General features: G+C 33.6%; 1 protein-coding gene across 1 annotated transcript; it reads left to right on the forward strand.

Annotated features, from left to right (window-relative positions):
* The first annotated feature begins 2,272 nt into the window (after positions 1-2,272).
* Positions 2,273-17,838, forward strand: LOC111001154 (NADP-dependent malic enzyme-like). Its single transcript, XM_022270881.2, has 13 exons — positions 2,273-2,359; positions 2,425-2,554; positions 3,102-3,260; positions 4,345-4,526; positions 5,170-5,350; positions 7,272-7,400; positions 7,703-7,885; positions 9,446-9,668; positions 10,487-10,629; positions 11,465-11,635; positions 11,981-12,104; positions 12,943-13,103; positions 17,775-17,838. Exons 1-13 carry the CDS (start codon positions 2,337-2,339, stop codon positions 17,793-17,795), a joined length of 1,830 nt encoding a protein of 609 aa, XP_022126573.1. The 5' UTR covers positions 2,273-2,336; the 3' UTR covers positions 17,796-17,838.
* The last annotated feature ends 3,553 nt before the right edge of the window (positions 17,839-21,391 follow it).

Below are 21,391 nucleotides of genomic sequence, written 5' to 3' on the forward strand. Positions count from 1 at the left end.
GTTTTGTTTGTTCGACGGATTATTTTCCTTGAGCTAAGCTTGGCTAATTGCAGTGCAATCTACGGCGTTTTATTTTTCAGTGAGGTGATATTTATTGCGAGCACATAGATAAAATACAACGGAACTGCATTTAAACATTTGTTTAGGTTTCGACCTATGCTTATTAAATTTAATATATTCAGTAGGTCTGAGAATCGGCATCTATTTTTTTCAGCCCAAAAATATTCTTAATGTTTTAGACAAAATTTTGTTTTTATTATTTTATGATACAACATACAGAAATACATAGAACCATTCTCACCCCTCTACAGTTAACCCCTATTTTTATTTGTTAATTAAAAACTTATGACATGAATTCTAAAGTTCATATAGAGGAAATTTAACAGAACCTAAAAAGTTTTCAATCCGGAACACCGAACAATCTCTGGGGCCTGTGGTAGCATAGCAAATGTTCCGTGTTGGTATGTACTAAAAAGGTAGGCTAGGCATTCAAGAGAAATGTAGTTCGCGGGGGCAGCTAATAATCTATAGATTTTATATTCTATTAATCGTACACTCTTCACTGTTCGTTATCGGTTTCTGGTCCACATCGTTGCTTCGTCTCGGAATCGTTGCTTGCATCACAATCGATCTACATTCGACAACACTGTAGCAGAGGGGATTACTTTGTTGCACTAATTAAATAATTCCAACGTTCTGGAAATCGGCCACGTGCACGTCTTCACAAGAGATTACATGCCAATAGTATATTTCATTACAAGTGCGGAAAGCCTGTCATTGCAACGAGTTCCGACGAATGTCTACCCGAGCCGAGGCGCAGCCGAAGGTGAGGGTTGACAGTCGGGACAAGTTGCAATGACGGTACCGCACGTGTACTGAACGACTATTTTTAATACAGTTGCGAAAAAATTAAGCAATTTAATTAAACTATTTACTTTTTTTCTCTTCTCTCTACGGAATAAATTCATTGCACGTAGATATGTTATATGTTTCCGGTAAATTGTTCTCCGAATCATTTTGTGCAATTATACTAAGTTCGGGTGGTATTCATTCAAATAAAATATCGTCGAAATTACTCATTTTGTGCAACAAATAACTCAACTCGAAAGAACATTTTTAGAAAATGGCGCCAACCGTCAAAGAATATAGAGCAAAGCTTTTTTTTTCTTTTCTTCACCCATTTTGGGTAGGCAAAGGAAACTACGCCCATACAGGCAAGTTTTCAGTAGATTATTTTTATTGAAATGAAACCAAACCTAACTCATTGAATCCAATCATTAAATCTGATATTAAAACAAATTAGTAGCTTTTTTTTAAAATATTTGCATGAATCATAAAAACTTCTGTGATTTTTTTTAGTAAAAACTTCGTGGTTGGTTTTTTCTTTTTAATATTTTTTTATTGATATGAAATATAAGAATCCTAACCTAACTTATTGAATCCAATTATTAGTAAACTTTTTAGAAATACGTATTTGCATATATCGTAAAATTCTTTTTAATATTTTTTTATTGATATGAAATAAAAAGAAACGTAACCGAACTTATTGAATCCAATTATTATAATATTTAGAAATAATATATCATAAAAACTTCTTGATTTTTTTAAATTAAAACCTTCGTGGTTGATTTTATCTTTTTAATAGACATTGTTTTGACAGTTGGCAAAGAAAACGCACGAGTGCGGGAATGGCAAAGAAAAAGCACGAGTGTGTAAAAGCCCTCTTTCCGAACGCTATACCTCCCTGCAATATGCCACTTTTTGAGCAACTGTATTAAAAAGATTTTTTCCTTGAGATACACCCAAAGAACTTTAATACACGTATCTGTGCAAGCGACGAGTCTTCTGTATTTGAATTTCTTTGCGGCTGGAACTGTTGGATTCGAAAGCCGATTACGGTATATTTAGAATCGACTTGAACACCACATATTAAGCACATCAATCTTTTGGGTTATAGGAGACCGACCGACCAAGTTTCTGCGCGATATAGCAAATATAGGAAAGTTATTATTAAATGCTATTGTCTGGACAAGGAGTGGTGTTTGTTGTATGTACCGTCTTCATACAACCTTTTAATGAGAGGATTTGGTACTGCCATTTCCATTAGTCTCAAAGACATTTCCAAGATGTAACTGTATTAAATGCCTTCCTAAAATCAAAGAAGCAGCTGAATACAATGAAATTAGTTATGGATATTATAATACAGATAATAAAATAGAAATGTCATAATTTCCTTCTTTTTTACCGACAGCAGAAATTTACCATGGTACCATGAATATATACATGTCAAAAAAATCAGATGCATTGTTTGATATGTTCATATATTTTTTAAAGAAATGTTTACCTTTAGAAACTTATTGTGAGTAAATTTTTTATAACTTTATTATTCTTTATACAGCGGATAAATATTTTTATACATTTTAGTTTATTTACGTCAATCAGACAAAATAAAATTCGTCTGGATGTTAAACAATGTCGTAACTACGATGTACTCAGCGTTTCGCAGAATTTAATAAGAGGTTTGGATCACTTGCGGGACCCGAGACTTAATAAGGTACTATGTAGTGTGTACTTATAGAAATGATCTGGTACTTTTAGTAGTAATACTATAGAATAATTATAAAATGATTGTTAGATTACCGCACACATTGCAGTTTAGACTTTTTTCGTTTTAACGACATTGCACCCGATGTCCCTTCGATCACGTCATGTTAAGCCGACAATAGTACTTTGTATTTATATTCTTAAGTTGTGATTTGACTCACGTAATTCTTTCACTGGAGACAATGAGCAGTGAACGAATAGTTCTTTCATAATCTGGTAAAATAGGTACACCAAAATAAAAATTTCGCCAAGCTGATATTATGCATCATTGTCTTGGTTATCTGTTATTTGATCGCTTTTTCTGAATAGGCAAATGCGTCAGCCTTCTACCCTGACACACGACATTTGGGTCGATTTCATGCCGGTTTTTCTTCACCTACGAGAGTCAAATGCGTTAATGAGAGTCGCAGGTTCAACCCATCACTCAAAAACGTTAAAGCATCTAAACAGACAAAATCAAATCAAAGTGTTTCGCTTTATTATTCTCATTTCTATAGTGTCTTGCATTTACATTAGAAGAAAGACAGGCGCTTGGCATTCAAGGTTTATTAGCTCCGCTTTATAAAACGCAAGAGGAACAATTGAACATCTGTCGGGTTTCATTAGACCAATACAAAAACGATTTAAATAAGTATTTGTACTTAGCTGAATTGCTGGTAAGTTCATCATGTATCCATGTACAAAAAAAAAATTTTTCTTTATTAAATAAGAGATAAACTTATTTTTTTTTATTTCTAAAAAAAGGGGAAACTGCAGTATATAGACTGCACACCTGTGCCGGTTTGTTAAATTACGGGGATTTTGGTAAATACTATTTTGGTGGCTAAATTTAGAAATTGGGATTTACAAAGTAGCATTTTTATTTGGTGTAAAAGCCGTAATTAGAGTAGGCCATTCCTTTCTTATATCTACAATTAGAGACAATTTATAATATTTTAACAACTTTATTAATTCTAATTATCATTAACTTACTTCTGGATTAGTTGATGACGCATTTTAAGAGTCCCCGCAGACTACAAACTTTTTATCGGCCGATAGTTTGGTCGGCTTCTTATTCAGTATGAATATGTATGCAGGTGCGCACATTACAGTGATTATAAAAAAGTTAGATGGGCTTCACGACTGCCTTCAAATTAAACCATAGGCGAACTATCGGCCGACCGAGTCGAGTCGGCCGATAGTTCGACTCCTTTGAATTGAACTTTTCCGGGAAGTCTAGTAATTTAGAATGAATTGTGTAAAACTTCCCTTGCAATAATCTGTTATTGTAGATGGGATGTACCCAATACTCTCGATTCCGCTTCTTAATTTTTTTTCTCTTTTGTATCAAGTATAAGGCAATTATAATATTTTTTTTCGACTGATCTCTTCACTAAGTTTAGTAAATTAATCAATCGGCCAAACCATTTGTTGCCTAGTCTGTGCACTCGCGACCAACCCAACTGTTTTGTTGGTACAGTGTGCGCAACACCAGGCCAACTCGACTAAACTATCGGCCGATAGTAAGTCTGTAGTCTGCGGGGACTCTAAGAAGTATAGGCAAGTTAAAGACATTATAATGATGAGTCTATGATGAATGTATCTAAATAGACTCATTATCCGTTAACTAATAAAATGTATATCTGAATCTTACTGTTATCGAACCACTTTGACTATGGTTGTAGTAAGTCTTACAGTGTTGAAGGCTTACAAAATAAATAAATACAAATTTTATAATCTATCGTCTGGTTTTACTTTCAGGATACAAATGAAAAATTATTCTTTAGTTTGATTTCACACAACATTGATATGTTTTTGCCAATTGTTTACACGCCAACAGTGGGGCTAGCATGTCAAAAGTTTGGCCTTGTCTACAAGCGACCACGTGGGTTATTCATCACTATTAATGACCGAGGAAACATTTTAAGAGTCATACGTAATTGGTAAAGCATAATTTAACACTAATTCAGTTTTCCGATTTGTAAGATAATTATACAATCGCACATTTTTTCATGACAGTTTAATTAGTGCACATTTTATAACGATCATTAATAGACATTACACAATGCGAAATTATTAGTATCGTTTCTTATATAACATTAGTTTTCATAAAATTATAGTATCTATAGTAGTATATCTTATAGTTCCTTCTAAATTAACGTGAGAATTTCGTTATCGTTAGGTTTATCTATTTACGTAAATCTAAAAAAAAATCTACTTGAAGAAACTGTAACTACCTATCCACCGTCCTTAATAATTTGCAAGTACTTTAATAAAATAATATACTTTATTGCATAAGTCTAAAGACAAATTATTTTCCCTAGTCCCAGATATTCATAGTACACAGTTGAGGGAATAGTTCACGAGCGATAGTGATCCCGTTCTCAATATTAAGTTTTCGTACGATGTAGCTCCAAGTTTGCGACAACAGCGCTACGGATATTGAAAGAACTACATCCAACTTGGATATTGTCGTTGGCTGACGTCATCAAGTCTCTTTGTTTCGAAGTGTCAATGCCAGCAAATTATTAACCAGATATTGAATTCGGTGCTATCAAAGGTACGTACAGACTATTATGCTTTCAGGCCAGAACAAGATGTAAGAGCGATAGTATTTACTGACGGCGAAAGAATTCTTGGTCTTGGAGACTTAGGGGCTTATGGCATGGGCATTCCTGTTGGCAAGTTGGCGTTGTATACGGCATTGGCAGGTATCAAGCCTCATCAGTGTCTGCCTATAACATTGGATGTGGGCACGGATAATGAGGTATAACTTTTAAATGTGTAAAATTCGATTTTTAATGTTTTGAAGTCCGTACCCTTAATAATGTACGTGACAGACACTCTGCTCCTAAGCATAATGCTGAGCCAGGGCCAATCACAACCACAGCACAAACGCATTTAAAACTTAAAACATACCGTGTTCTTTAAAAAAAAATATTTGTCATTCTTTTCTTTGATTATTGTTTTGTTATATGTTTCTATGTGTAGTTTGTTAGTAATAAATGTCTATGTCTATATATTTATGCATATGCTTTGCTGTTAATTTCTTATGAGACGTAATCAATCAATGAATCTGTAAATGTTAATTCACGCTGTGAAATGCATATATTTTAAAAGTTACGTATCTGTATTCTAAAAATTTCGAATAGATTCATAATGAAATGGTACACACGCACATACATCGATATTCATTATATCACTCATTCCTCACACCCAAACCTTAGAATCTAGAGATTAATATAAACATTCGTAAACACATTTCTACATTGGTTGAATAATTTCAAGTACATAATCACAAAATTTTAAATGTGCGAAATTCAAATTAAGTTAGACAGTGAAGCGAGCTCGGCCCGCTTCCATGCATTTAAATTGTCAGAAAGGAGACGAACGAATTCCATTTTACTGCGTTATGTTAAACGAAATAGCGGTATCAATATTATCTAACCGTTATTGTTTTTATTAACTTTTCGGCCAAGCGCTAACGAAGCCTTTTGGTTTTTTTATTTAAATATGCTGATGTTCAAGGTTTTTTGGCGTATCACAAGGATTGCCAAACAGCGATTTGATTCATTACTATTGTAGCGAGTATGGCAGCCATTTTTAATGTTTTCAGTTGGTTTTGTTATACCCACCCTAGCGTTATTAATTACTAGTTTTGATTCCCTTGCTGTCCTATAATGTCTTAAGGCTTCGAAATACTTTTTATCTTTTAATTCTTCTGCACGTGTTTATGTCACTGCTCTTTGCCGGTTGGACCGATTTGAATGAATTTTTTTGTATGCGTCTGTGTAAACCCGGCAGGTGGCGCTGCAGTTGCTACTTTCATACTTTGTTTAATTTCCTATTCGCTTGAAATATGTAGGACAATATCTATCGGGTCCGCTAGAATTTAAGTAAAAATTAAATTAACCTAAAATCTAAACACGTAACGTCTATTTGATCACAAGAATGGTTTGTTAGAGTATGAAACGCCATCTAAAATTATTAATGTTGAATTAAATATTATTTATAAAGGTCTTGAGTCACTCATCATTAATTTGAAATTGTTTTAAAAATCTTGTCAAATAGCCAGTATAAATTTTAATACGACACAACTACTACGACTCATATGTTTTTTGTACGTATAAGATGAAACTCTACAGAAAATTAGAACCCCAAATCAAATGACTATCGATTCCCTTGAAATGTTTGTCCGTGTGGTGAATAACTCGGAAGAGAATAATTGGACTGTATTCTAAGTTTCTAAAGTTATTCTAGTTGACCCCACGTTTGTCTTGCTGCTCCTTTGAGTGGGTTAGTTCTCAGAAATGCTAGTTTGTATACAAAGTATAATGGAGTCCATGCGTCCATAGTTTGTCTTTCCACATTGGTTTAGCTGATCTGCATGTATAATAATAATAGCTTTCATTAAAAAATTTGCGGCTTACAAAAGCAACTTTGATGTTGTCAACGTATGGTTTTTAACGAGATTAAAAAGAAATCTAACATTTTATTGGTTACTAACTAAAAAGAAATACAAATACATGGATTACAAGTGCGTAAGCGAAATGCACTTGTTATAGTAAAAGTGATAATAAATATGCTATAACAACAAAAATATCATACAGAAAAAAATAGCTTAATGTTTTCATAATTGCGTATTTGGATGAAATGAAACAAGTTATGGTAATACATGTTTTTTCCAGACCCTTCTGGAAGACCCACTTTACATTGGATTACGTCAAAAACGGGTACGAGGAAAAGATTACGATGATTTTTTACAAGAATTTATGGAGGCCTGCGTTAAGAGATTTGGTGCGAATATTCTCCTGCAGGTATTGGTTCTATAAGAGTTTATTTATTATAATTAAAATATTTTGTGAATAGAATATAGATTTAGGTAGGTAACACAATTTTTGGGTTTCACCATTCTTGTTAGACTCAGAAATAGGGGGATGGTTTTAAATTCGTCTTATCTATATAAATTTTGCCGTAATGATAACTAATCACTGTAAATCTAATAAGCTTTACAGCATTTACAGTTATTAGTTTTAAGTAACGAAAAACCAAATTATAATTGTATAGTTCTACTGTTTTATTCAATTTGAGAATCCTCGCAAGGTTATGTTCTCCACAGTTTGAAGATTTTGCATTAGAGAATGCAACACGTCTTCTGTACAAATACAGAAACGATTACTGTACCTTCAACGATGACATTCAGGGCACCGCAAGTGTGGCAGTGGCTGGATTATTAGCCACCACCAGGATAACTAAGAAAAAACTTACGGATTACACGTATATGTTCTTGGGTGCTGGATCTGTGAGTAAACAGTTGGTTGTTATAATCATATCCGGGTATTACATGATGACTGCGGTCAATGGAATTTTTTTTTCTAATGGAATCTCGCTGTTGGCCTCAAGGGCCTTTACAGTTCAGTTCGGGGTGTTTTTGGGGATCGTAGCTAATAGCGGGCGTCTCCTGTGAGTGATTAGGTTTTGGCCCAGCCAGCATCGGCAACTATTGCTGTCCGATTTACATGCATCTATTAACTATAATTTTTATATAATAGCATATGCAGAAACTCATTCAGAAATAGATTGAATATATGGAAGACAAAGTGTTGCTTAAAATGCAAGAAATAAATTAAATACGAATTTAAAATCACATATATTATACTTATGATCATATGATATGATCTAGTCTTCATAATATAATGAAAACTAAAAAGTAAAATATGAAAAATATATACTAGGGAGAAATGTGCGTTCGTGTAAATTTTAATTTAGATTAGCTAAAATTAATGCTCAATAATTACTTTATTCTCGTTAAAGTACTAGTTATTGCATTCTTGTATATATATTCAAAAATGCATTAACAAATAGGTACTTTAACGAGAATAAAGTATTTATTGAGTTTTAATTTTAGCTAATCTACATTAAGTTTTACATAATTAAGATATACTACAATATTCATAAGGATAACACTCAAAGCTACTCAAGAGCTTTAGGCGTGTCAAGTAGGTATTACGCACAGTTAATTAGAATATAATCATCAATTATAGACGTTGCTGTGATTAGCATAGTACTGGATTGACTTGCAATTGTGATCGTAGTTTATTTGATTGCATACACAATAATTGTCTTTAACATAAGGCGTTTTAATATGTTATAAATAAAAATAGCCTATATTCGAGTACACTACACTACTTAAAATATTGTATTAGATTACGAAGTATAATATATTGTACCATATTTTGTAATACACAATTTTGTTTTAGTTAATTACAGACCCTTAATAAGTATGTAATATCTAAAGACGCAATCAAAATACACTTATATATTATTCTCAATTGTATGGTGGCCTAGTAGCTTCAGCGTGCGTCTTTCATTAGACAACAGACCGAAGTCGTGGATTCAATATCTACCAATGCACTATCTATGTGCGCATTTAATACGCGCGCGGTATTGTGACCGGAAAATTCGTAAAGATACCGGCATGATATATCAAATAAAATAATTTAATCCAAGACATGTGTGAGACAGAAAGTTGATCACCTACTTAGCTATAGGCGCGTCCACACAGGCCATGTTTCTCTCGCCTCCAGAGTGCGCGCGGTAAACGAATGAGGCGCCTTTGAGAAATCAAAAAGCCGACACTCGATGGCTCGGGCACTCGGACGCCAGCCCGCGGCAGCGCGCGCGCTTGCCTCGGCCGAGGCACGTCGACACTAACCGAGCTCCTTCGCGCGGCAATACCTCGCGAGGCTGCTCGCTCTGTGTGGACGCGCCTTAAGACCCAAAAATTATCAAAGTAGTATGAACTTTTTCTCTTATATGCGTCGATGACGAAACCTACTCTTACATTTACAATGTTTCTAAGGCCGCTACGGGTATAGCAAACCTGGCATGCGAGGCGATGGTCGAAGAAGGAATGCAGCTAAAGGATGCTCAAAAGCGTATCTATCTCTTCGATATAAACGGTCTCTTGAGTTCGAAAAGAGAGAGCGGGTTGCCCGAACACTGCAAACATTTTGCTAAAGACGTGGAGCCTGAAAAGAACTTCGAAGCCTGCGTGGCGAAATACAAACCTAACTGTCTTATTGGTATGTTATATATACAAAGACTATGTATTTTAGGTTTCATAGTAATCAAAATCCGCTCTCCAGCTATATAGGTTGTCGATCCACATTTCAAGAACACATTCATTGTGTAATATCAATCTTTATTGATACAGGGATGGGATATTTATAACACAAAATTGGATCTTACTATAAGGTGGGCTAAGAACACATACAAAAAATATGTTTTAATATTATATACGTCTTTGAACAAATGGTGTTCTAAATACCAGTAGAAAGTGTGATTCCTGTCAAAGCTTAAGAATCTGACAGAAATACAAAGTTCTAGAGGTTGCAATTATTTGCCTTAATACACAGCCGAGCGTGGAGAGATTTTATAGTTATTGAGATATATTAAAAAAAAACTGTGGTATGTAAAGTTTGTATGATATAAAACAATGTCATTAGTCAACCCACACAGCACACAGCAACCGAACTCTTGATGCGTAATAATAGGAGAAGTATCATACATTAAGTATTTTTTATTTATATGGCGTGGAAGTAGAAAAACGTCTCTTAATAAATTATTGTTGAGTTGACTTTACTATATAAACATTCTTACACTCTTAATCTTTCACATTGTCTTTTGATGAATTTGCGTGAAATTAAAACTTGCGTAATTTAAAGTATATAATACATGCTTCTTTGTTTTTCATAATGTATAGATTTTTAACTGCAACTATTTTGCTTTGTGAAATCAACCAACCCATTGCAATGACTAAATTTCAAAGATCGGGATAATTGAATAACCAGTTCATTCGCTTGTTACGAATATAATTAGTGAATAATGTTATATATTTCAGGTTGTTCTACTGTAAAAGGGGCATTCAATGAGAAAATACTAAAGTTAATGGCACAAAATTCGGAACGGCCTGTTATTTTCGCTCTCTCTAATCCCACTAGTAGAGCGGAGTGTTCCGCTCAGGAGGCGTATGATCATACTGCTGTAGGTATAGGTTTTATTCTGGGTATGTATCTGTGTGTGTACCGCCACGTAGCAAGAGTTGCAAATGCTACGGACCCCGCGGATTTAGTGGCCCCGCGCGCCAACGTACCCGCAATGAAAAAATATTAATTCACATAGCAGCGTACTATATCTTGCCTCACTTCCACTTAAAAATCTAAAACTGTTTGTCACGTTTAATCGTAAAAATAAGTAGGCATTTTACATACTTCTTACCGTTATGATCTAAAGTTTAATTATAATCGATGTATTTAGACTAGCATCTATACCACATCTACCTTTCAAGTAGCCAGATTTTTTTTTTATAAAAATGCCTTTATCATCTCACTTTGTGGAATATAGATCATGATTTGCTTATATAAGTCTAATTGAAAGTGGTACTATTTCTATATTTGCCGATATTTAGTACAAAAATATTAATTTGTTTTTTTTTAATACCCTAAACTTGAGAATTGCTCCATTATTGAATTTTGTAATCATCGGTACTAATTATTTTTAAATTATCAATTACGATCTATCATATATGGTTATTATTAATTGAAAAATATTAAGACAAACATTTTAATTTAATCAGTGAACAATATTGTCTTGCTATAGTCTTTCTGATTTGATTGATCAACGAGTTTTATTGCTAAAGTAAAGAGTGCAGTTATATCTACGTTCACTTAAATATTTTTTTTGTAAATTTATTTTGACAGTATATTTATATTATTTTTTTATGTTTGATTCTTGTTTTTGTAGATTTCATTACTTGTAGCTTTAGGGTCTTCTGTAATGACGAGATATGTATTTCTTGTAATTCAATAAATATTTACAGGGTAAATGTATATTCGCATCTGGTTCCCCGTTCCCCCCAGTGAAGTTCAATGATAAACAATATTATACGGGACAGGGGAATAATTCGTATATATTTCCCGGGCTAGCGTTGGGAGTGATTGCAGTACGCGCCCGTATCATACCGGAAATCATGTTTTTGAGGGCTGCCAGGGTATATTACTTATTATATAAAATTATCTGCTTATATGCTGCACACATGTTTTGTCCGTCACTTGACGAATTTCTTTTTCTTGATTTGCAGTCATTCTGACTACATAATTTCGCTTGAATATATTATTTCTTTAAATTTCCAAATAAATATGTACTTAAATTTACGTATTTTAAACTTTTTTGTTTCTTTGTTGTCATGATAAATATAAAAAAAATGAAAATGTTTATTGTATAGAAAGTGCACATCTGAAATAAAAAGTTCTAACCCATATTTTGATATACATATCTCTGTCTATTTGTAAAATAAATTGTTAATATATAGTTAGGTTAAATAAAACATTTTCAGAGCTTAGCCAACTTCGTCAGTGAAGAAGACCTCAATCTAGGTAGAATATATCCTCCTCTTTCCGATATTAAAAAAATATCATACAATATGGCAGCAGATCTGGCAGTACTGGCATACGAAAAAGGTGATATTAAATATATTTAACACTTACTAGTACTTAGTGCGTTTCATTGAAGCCGTAAAATTATTTAATTCTCGAGTTGGTTTTTGCGAATTTTTATTATGGGATAAGCTATTTGTATAGCTGTATATATATTGTGTAGCATTATAGTGTTGTAGGCGTTTTAAATGACTTTAAAGGAGTCAGTTTGATCTATATCTCAGTCTATCTATTTACTGATCCAAGAAGTTACGAACGAAGTTTCGCAAGTGTATGTAAGTTTTTCCGCAAATATCTCTGAAACTGAAACATATCAAGATCATCCGTTTGATTTCTGTTCTATATTTACTGTACTGTACTATTTTCACAAAAAAGAGGTTTAGCAGTTTTTGAGATATGGATATTGCACCTTTTTGGCGAGCACATGTATAATACTGATCAATGTTGACGTGTATATAAACTATTATTTGTATACTTAAGCTCTTTAATCCTCCCAGCATTGTTAGCCTAGTGGCTTTAGCGTGCGACTATTATCCCTGAGGTCGTAGGTTCGATTCCCGGCTGTGCTCCAATGGACTTTCATTGTATGTGCCTAGTTAACATTCCTTCGAACGGTGAAGGAAAATATCGTAAGGACACCGGCATACCGTAGACCCAAAAAGTCGCCGTGCGTCAGGCACAGGTGGCTGATCACCTTCTTGCCTATTAGAGTAACAAATGATCATTAAACGGATACAGAAATCTCTGAGGCCCAGATCTAAAACTATTTATTTTTAAACTCCTGTTTGCTAGAGAATCAAAATGAAATGCATAATAATTATATACATTCTATCAAGTACTAAGAGATTTTTTTATAAACTAGGTATCGCAACAGTACATCCGCCGCCAAAGGATTTCAAGAAATTCCTCGATGGGCACATATACAACCTGGCGTATCACAGTTGTCTACCCAACTTCTTTAACTACCCAAAGCCACCAGATATCAAAGTGAAGTCTGTTGAAGAAGTTTACGGTGTACCTAATGTATGTTTTGTTATGGAAGTACCTCACTAACGATAGATGAATTTGAAGTGCGATATGCCTTTAGACTAAACTATTCTTAGAAATTTTTCTTTCTTTAATCTAAAATCCTAAGCACTGTTTTAAATAAATCACAATATCATATGTGTTATATACGATTTATTTGCGAGCTAAGTAATTAGTCGATTGGCACTTGCGACGAGTCGTTGGGAACATCGAACACATTGAGGCTTCCGGATCGAATCCTGCCGCTTTCATACCTACGAAACGACGTATACTTTTATTTTATTTTATTTTTTTTTATTTTTTTACCACTAAACAACAATGGAAGACCAATTTCAATTGTTGTTTGAGAAAATGAGAATTGAAATGAAGGAACAAAATACAAAATTGGAAGAATCGTTAACTAACAAAATAATAAATAGAATTGATGAGAAATTAAAACCTATCTTAGCAGAAAATGAAAACCTAAAATTAAAAGTCGCAACCTTAGAAAACGAAGTCGAATATTTAAGAAGAGAAAAAAAGGAAAACAATTTAGTCATTTTTAACTTGAAAGAGGAGGAATGTAGTAGTACCGAGTTATTGCAGAATGTCCAAAGGCAATGTCTGGCGGATTTAAATATAACACTCGAAAAAACAGAGGTAAATAAAATATACCGTATCGGAAAACCGACAAAACAGGAAGGAAAACCAAGGCCCATTTTAATATCCTTCGTTAATAGTTGGAAGAAACAGGAAATCTTAAAAAATAAGAGAAAGTTCAAGCAATTGTTTATTTCTGAAGACTTTTCCAAAGAAGTGTTAGAAAAAAGAAAATTATTGAAATTAAAATTAATAGAAGAACTAAAGAATGGCAAGATTGCATATTTAAAATACGACCAACTTATAGTCAAGGAAAATGTTTCTAACACAGACAAAAGGAAGAGAGAACTATCAGCTTCTCCACAAACTGAACATATGGCTCAACCAAAAAAACAACAGGCACTTCTTTCGTCTAAAACTAACCGAACAAATGCTTTTGACATGATGAGGGCCAGATCGAACTCTCTTTCTAAACCTACTTCCTCTGATAAAAGATCATAGCAACCATGTGTTGGTACCCAGAAAACAAATAAAATGATAAGAACAATCTCCCCCAATACGGCTGGTCCCCGTGGGGGCAGTAGACCACCACCCTCCACCCAAAAAATAGAAAAACACTCTCGCCTTATTCAAGGCACACGAATTTGTACAATGAATGTAAGGTCGCTCGTAGGCAACGGCCGTAAAGAGGAATTAGAACATGCTCTGCAAACCATAAAGTGGGATATTCTTGGTCTCTCTGATATAAGAAAAGAGGGAACACACATTATTGAATACGAAGACTACATCTTTTTATACACCGGAAAGAAAAGTGGAAGAAATGGTGTAGGATTTATGGTTAAAAAGGAGTTGAAATCAAATATTGTAGATTTCGAGGTTCTATCAGACAGAGTAGCAAAACTTGAAATGTCCTTTAATAATTATAAGATTAACATAATTCAAGTCTATGCCCCCACAGCGAAGTCAAGCCAAGAAGACATAGATATTTTTTATGATAGCTTAAATAATGCACTAGTAAATTCTCTGCCATACACAATTGTGCTTGGAGATTTTAACGCACAAATAGGCCGAGCCACTCCAGATGAAAAGTTGGTTATGGGTTTATGGGGACACGGTAAGAGAAGCGAGCGAGGCAAACGACTTATTGACTTTTGTTTAGAAAAACAACTGTTTATTGTGAACTCTTATTTCAAGAAAAACACCAAAAATAAATGGACATGGTTATCACCAGATACTCGAACCGCAAATGAAATAGACTTTTTTATTATTAAAAGACCCTATCATCATACCGTCGAAAATATAGATATAATTAATACCACCCACCCAACAGACCACCGTATGGTTCGCGCAACAGTGAAAATTTCAGCAAAAATTAAAAGTAGAAAACAATTTAAAGGCAGACAATCAGGACTGAACCCACTAGAACAAGAAACACTTAAGAATATTTTTTCGGTTCAACACATTGAAAAATCTAAGAATATACAAGAACAATATAATAATATTATACATCGAATTAAAACCAGTGTCGAAAAGTTACCAACAATACCAGGGATAAAGAGAAATAACTATATTATAACTGAAAAAATAAGAGATATGATAAGTGAAAGAACTGAACTAAAAAATAAACCTACCAAATCAGAAAGTGAAAAGAAGCGTCTTAAGCATCTGTATGGAAAAATTAGAAAAAATATAAAAAGAAATAAAGAATATTATCAACTCAAAATATTAGAAGAAGAAATAGATAAAAATCTATCTGTTAAACGAGGAAACAAACGCATAAATAATACGAAACAATGGGTACGAAAGTCGTACAAACGCAACAATAACAAACAGAGATAATATACTAAATATAGCCACTAATTTCTACAAAGAACTGTACAGTTTGCAAAATCAACCACTAGATATTAGTAATAATGGTATATTAGAAAGTTATAAAAATGAAGAAACCCCTTTGCTACTGGAAAGTGAAATCAGGCATGCCATTATGAAACTTAAATCTGCAAAAAGCCCTGGAGATGATTACATAACTAATGATATACTTAAAGCAATAGTAGAACCTCTAACATCACCTCTCACGGAACTACTCAATGAAATTTTAAAACAAGAAAAAATACCTAAACAGTGGGAAACATCTGTAATAACATTACTATATAAAAAGGGAGACCCAATGAACATCAATAACTACCGACCTATAAGTTTATTGCAATCCACTTACAAACTTTTTACAAATATCATCCTTACCAGAATGAAGATGGAGCTAGAATTCCAACAACCAAGAGAGCAAGCTGGTTTTAGAAGTAAATACTCAACTCTAGATCATATATTCACACTTAGACAAGTCATTGAAAAATGCATGGAGTACAAAATGACAGTATATATAGCCTATGTGGACTACTCCAAAGCCTTTGACACAATCTTACATAACAAACTCTGGTTAGCTTTACGAGAACAAGGAATACAAAATAAATATGTTAACTTATTAGAAAAGATATACCAAAGAAGTAAAGCCACAGTGAAGTTGGAGAAGAAAGGTAACATGTTTCCACTGAAAAGGGGTGTTCGGCAGGGCGATCCCGTGTCGCCAAACTTATTCATCGCACTTCTGGAATTTATCTTCAGAAAGCTGGATTGGTCAGGGTTAGGAGTAAATATCAATGGCGAAAATTTAAGCCATCTTCGATTCGCAGATGATATTGTTCTAATAACTGAAAGGCATGAAGACTTACAATACATGCTGCGTACCCTAGAAGACATAAGTAAAGAGTGTGGGCTGGAAATGAACCCTGAAAAAACATGTATAATGACAAATGGCATAAAATATAGTATAACCGTCAACAATAGAAATATAGAATACGTCGACCAGTATGTCTACCTTGGCCAAAATATTTCGTTTAAAAGCCATTATATAGAGGAGGTAGAGAGAAGAATTAAAAAAGCCTGGATTTCATATTGGTCACACAAGCATATTTTTAAGTCACAAATGAGTCTATCACTGAAGAAAAAAGTGATGGACTCAGTTGTGACACCTACACTGTTGTACGGCTGCCAATCATGGCCTATCACAGTTGAATTAATAAAGAAAATTCAAATATTTCAACGATCAGCCGAAAGAAGTATGTTAGGCTTAAGTCTCAGAAACAGGGTAAAGAGTACAGCGATACGACAAAGAACAAAAATAATAGACGCGGCAAAAATGGTGTGCCGCCTGAAATGGCGTTGGGCAGGGCACACAGCAAGAACAAGTGACAACAGATGGAGCGAGAGAGTGCTGCACTGGTACCCGCGCGGCACGAGCCGGCCGCAGGGGCGCCCACGCCGACGCTGGGCAGATGACATCATCGCAGTCGCCGGGGTTACCTGGCCGCGCCTGGCCCGCGACAGACGCGAGTGGAACCGGAAGGAGGAGGCCTATGTCCAACGGTGGACAAACCAAAACTTAAGTGAATGACTTTTTATTGTCCCCTAATTTTAAAGTTTTTTGGAAATAAAGGCTATTATTATTATTATTATTATTATTATTATTCTTAGAAATGTTGAACTTTTATTGAAGTTGAAATTTAAAAAAATGTTGTGTGGTTTTATGAAACCACGGTAAGATATATAGACATATAGACGAAAAAGTTTGAGACGATGTAATAAAAGTTTCACTTTAAAAAAATTCTTATTATGTGCCCTTATAACAGTCTAGTCTATGTCTTTAAAAATTTACATTCAGACAGTCGCCCTAGTTGCCGATGTTATTAAGTAGTCAACCACTAGTCGGAGGCTTAAGAATACGCGCGATGATTCAAAGGCGTCGATTTCGGTTAAGAAAACTTGCGTTTAATAAAATGAATCATCCTGATTTTTTCCCTTTTCGAGGCTTACGTGATTAATGGATGATCCCTAAGTATGACTCCCGTGTAACAAAAACGTATTCGATTCAGAAAATAAAGATTCAGAGACTTATCTTAATTAACACTTCCATTTGGCGAAATCGAATTATCATCTGGCATCGTATTTAGAAGGCTTGCATAATTGTTATTAGATGTTAATTAAATCATACTCGGATATTTGGTAGATTGTTCGTTGAATTAATAACTTTTGCAGGTGGGAGGCAAGAAAAAGTAATTGAAAGACATTGAAAAAAACCAGTCAGAACGGGAGAGCCTCTCCGTCAATTTGTTTAAAAATCTTTATTTTTTATTCAAAAAAGAAATCCAAAAAGGTCCATTGAAGAAGATTAAATCTAAATGTAGTTAAATGGTGAATTAAGTTTTATTACTTATACAATAAAGTTTAGTTGTTTAATGATATGTATTTTTATTTTGATCACGTTTAGAGGCAAACACAAGTTACATAACGCGAAAAAAAATGTACTACAATACATAATCTAACACTCAAATCACGCGTTTTAGTTTATGTATGAACGTCGCACACTTAAAATAAAAAAAATAATAATAAGAAGTACTATATAGTGGAATACTATGTAGTGTTAGTATTAAATTTTGTTAAAGAAGATAATAAATATTACCCAGTTTTTGAGAAGCCTTTGAAACAGGCCCGATAAATCAAAATTGATAAAGTGTTGTACGTACGTACTTTTTCTTTTATTGGGCACATTTCTTCAGTAACTTCTTTTTCAATTAATTATTACTAAGGTACAAGCCCCAATAGATTTGTATCTGTATATTCTATATTCACAAATATATGTATACATGGAGTGACTCAATCTACTTTTTATTATCTTTATCAATCGGTCTCAATTGTTGTCTTCCTTTTCTTCGACAAAAACGCTGCACATCTTCATGATGCTAATATTATTATTATAGCGTTATTATCTGTAAAAAAAATACCCTCATGCACCTTTACATATACATACACACATACATAATTTTTACTTCAAATATAGAATAAATCGAGGATCAGCTTCTTCTTGTACTGTTTCTCAACGCAGCGCAATACAATTTCTCTATTCAGTGGAAACAACTCGGTTTTCAATAACCATTCAATTCAAGCTCAAAACTGCTTTTTACTTTGAAAAATTCAAGTTTATAGGTCCTTATAAGTATGGAGTAGCATATACTTGAAGTCCCGTCCCAGAATACAAACTTTGTTGGCAATTCTTTCGGTGTGCCGGCTATGGAATTCCCTTTCTGATTATATTCGTTCAGCTTCTTCACTATGATCCTAAAAAAACTCTATAAGCATTTACTGTCTGTGTCGTATTCCGTGTGGTTGCAAATAGATGCAATAGAAAAATTACCGTTAATCTTATAATATCTTATAAAGCTAATTAACAAAAATAAAACTACTGATCGTACCCTGTCACTAAAACTCATGATTGGTCTATACCGTTCACATTCCAGCTATCCTTTTTAAAATGCATTGCAAACCTACTAACCCTAATATAGATTATACCTAAAAGTAGGTAGCTGGGTATTCATTGGCATATTAAAACTAATTTACCTTTATTAAAAGTGAATATGACAGCATATCACTAATATTATGCAAATCTTCAAATCTCGAAGTTACAGTTTGCACCTTATGTCTCAGGATGTATCGCTAGAATGTTGGCACAATATCACGCTATCACGTTACACAACAGATGTTTCATACCGGATAAAGCTTACAGCTCATCTATGTTATACTATCTTCTTCCTGTTGGAAGGAATCTTAATTAAACTGAAAAGTGTGTAAGTAACGTAATCAAAATTAAAAACAAATAATCATTTATCTACCAGAACCATTATAATCATCAATAAATCTTTATATATTTTAAGTCAACATAAAATTAATTTTGTTGAGAAGAATATATTTTTTTATGATTGTAAGTTTTATACGTATACTCGATATGATGTGGAAATGCTACAGATATTGCGACGGCTCAACGGATGCTAAAGGTGCTTTAAAGTCAGTTGTAGTACATCTGAAACAGTTTCGGCTGTTCTAGCAGAACCGAAAACAGTACTTGTACTTTCTACCTATACAATTACAAATTGCTTGTAACATAAATGTTTCTAATATAAATTTAATGTTAACGGAAAGATTCTCTTGAGTACAAAAAATAATTTATAATAAAATGTTAACATTCGTCTAGTGGTGTATCGAATGGATTATTTTTTTATCGTATTTTGCATAACATGTATTATTCCAGTCAAAATTTTATGGGCGGTCACCTTTACTCAGTCGTTGCCACAAAAAGCAATTCGTACACCGCTTGTTTAGTACATATGAAAACAAAATTGTCTGGATAGTTTTATGTCAGACGTTAAACTTTTTCCATTAAACGAAAACTCTGTTAGCGAGTTATTTCGTTAATTGAGCGTAATGGTTATCTTTATACGTATCAAATTTATTTAATAGTTGAATATATCGTTTCAATTTTTTTTTATTATACTCGTATCTCTTAGTATATCAGACTGTAAATGAATGTTTTTAAGTGATTGTGTATTCTAATTTAATAAACGAATTGCAGCTAGTATAAATCAGAACAAATCACTGAAATAACTTTTCGTTAAAGCCAGCAATGTTTTTGTATATAAAATATCAATGGAATTTTCATTTGTCGTATATTAATTCAATCAGGACACCTTGAACTGTGCAGGCGGCTATAGAATAAAAATTTATTTATTTATTTAATTATTAATTACAGACATGGCTAAACTCACAATAAAATAGACTACAATATATACAATACAAAATATATAATATATTATCAGTGAGTGAATGAGACTGAGAGATTTTTATTACATTAGAGTAAATATTGACAAGAACATGTGTTCAACTTCCTAACATTATGAAGGTATTGAGCTATAATTTACATCGCGGTCAAAACAAATGAATACGCGTAAAACCACAAAGCAGTACAAGAAATCATTTTATTTTTGTTAACAAATCATTTGGATTCGGTCAATATTGCTAGGCAATGTTGTTAAAGTAACAAAATAATGTTCTGAGAAAAATTTATTGACTCACCTAAATCCATCCTAAAAATACATAGTAAGTGTTCTTTACATTGGCAGGATAACAAAATTCACCTCCGCGTTATGAATTCACAAGAGGAATGCTAGTTGGAAAATTGAATCCGGAATTTCCGCGATTCCGGTACAAAGAGCATGTAAAAGTCATACATCAGCCTGCACCTGTCTCACTACCTTCACAATCAGTCTGAATACAAAGCAACACAGCCTTTTGGGGAGATAAGTGTGTTACATAAGTAACCACGGACCGCTGAGTACCGCGTGCTGTCACGAAGTAGGATTTAATTGTATCTTGTGTCACTTTGTTGTGGGATTATTGAATTACGTTGTTGACCCATACAAAACAGTATACTTTTAAAAACGAAAACGCGACTTAACTAATAAAATATAAGCTGGGGCATTATGAATAATATTTCGTAGCATTGTAAATATGTTTCGTAGCATGCGTAGATACGCGTAGGCGTGTTGTAGGATGGACTCAATTTTCGTACTTAGACGCTCAATTGGTCTGTTGTGCGTTGCCCGTGTTTCTTTGGTTTGCGTGTCGTGCTTCAAGTTTCAAGCTTGATTTGAGGCTCTATTAAGAACAATCATCCGTACATATATACTAATTATTTTAGTTCTTAGTCTCTTAACAGACCTGTATTTCACTTCGCGTAATAGACATCGAACAGCCTGAATTACTTTTAAAACTCTTTTAATATTTCATCTGATTCATGCAAGGACAGAATAGAATACATTAAC

The sequence above is a fragment of the Pieris rapae genome, chromosome 19, assembly GCF_905147795.1.
Source record: "Pieris rapae chromosome 19, ilPieRapa1.1, whole genome shotgun sequence".
NCBI classification, from domain to species: domain Eukaryota; kingdom Metazoa; phylum Arthropoda; class Insecta; order Lepidoptera; family Pieridae; genus Pieris; species Pieris rapae.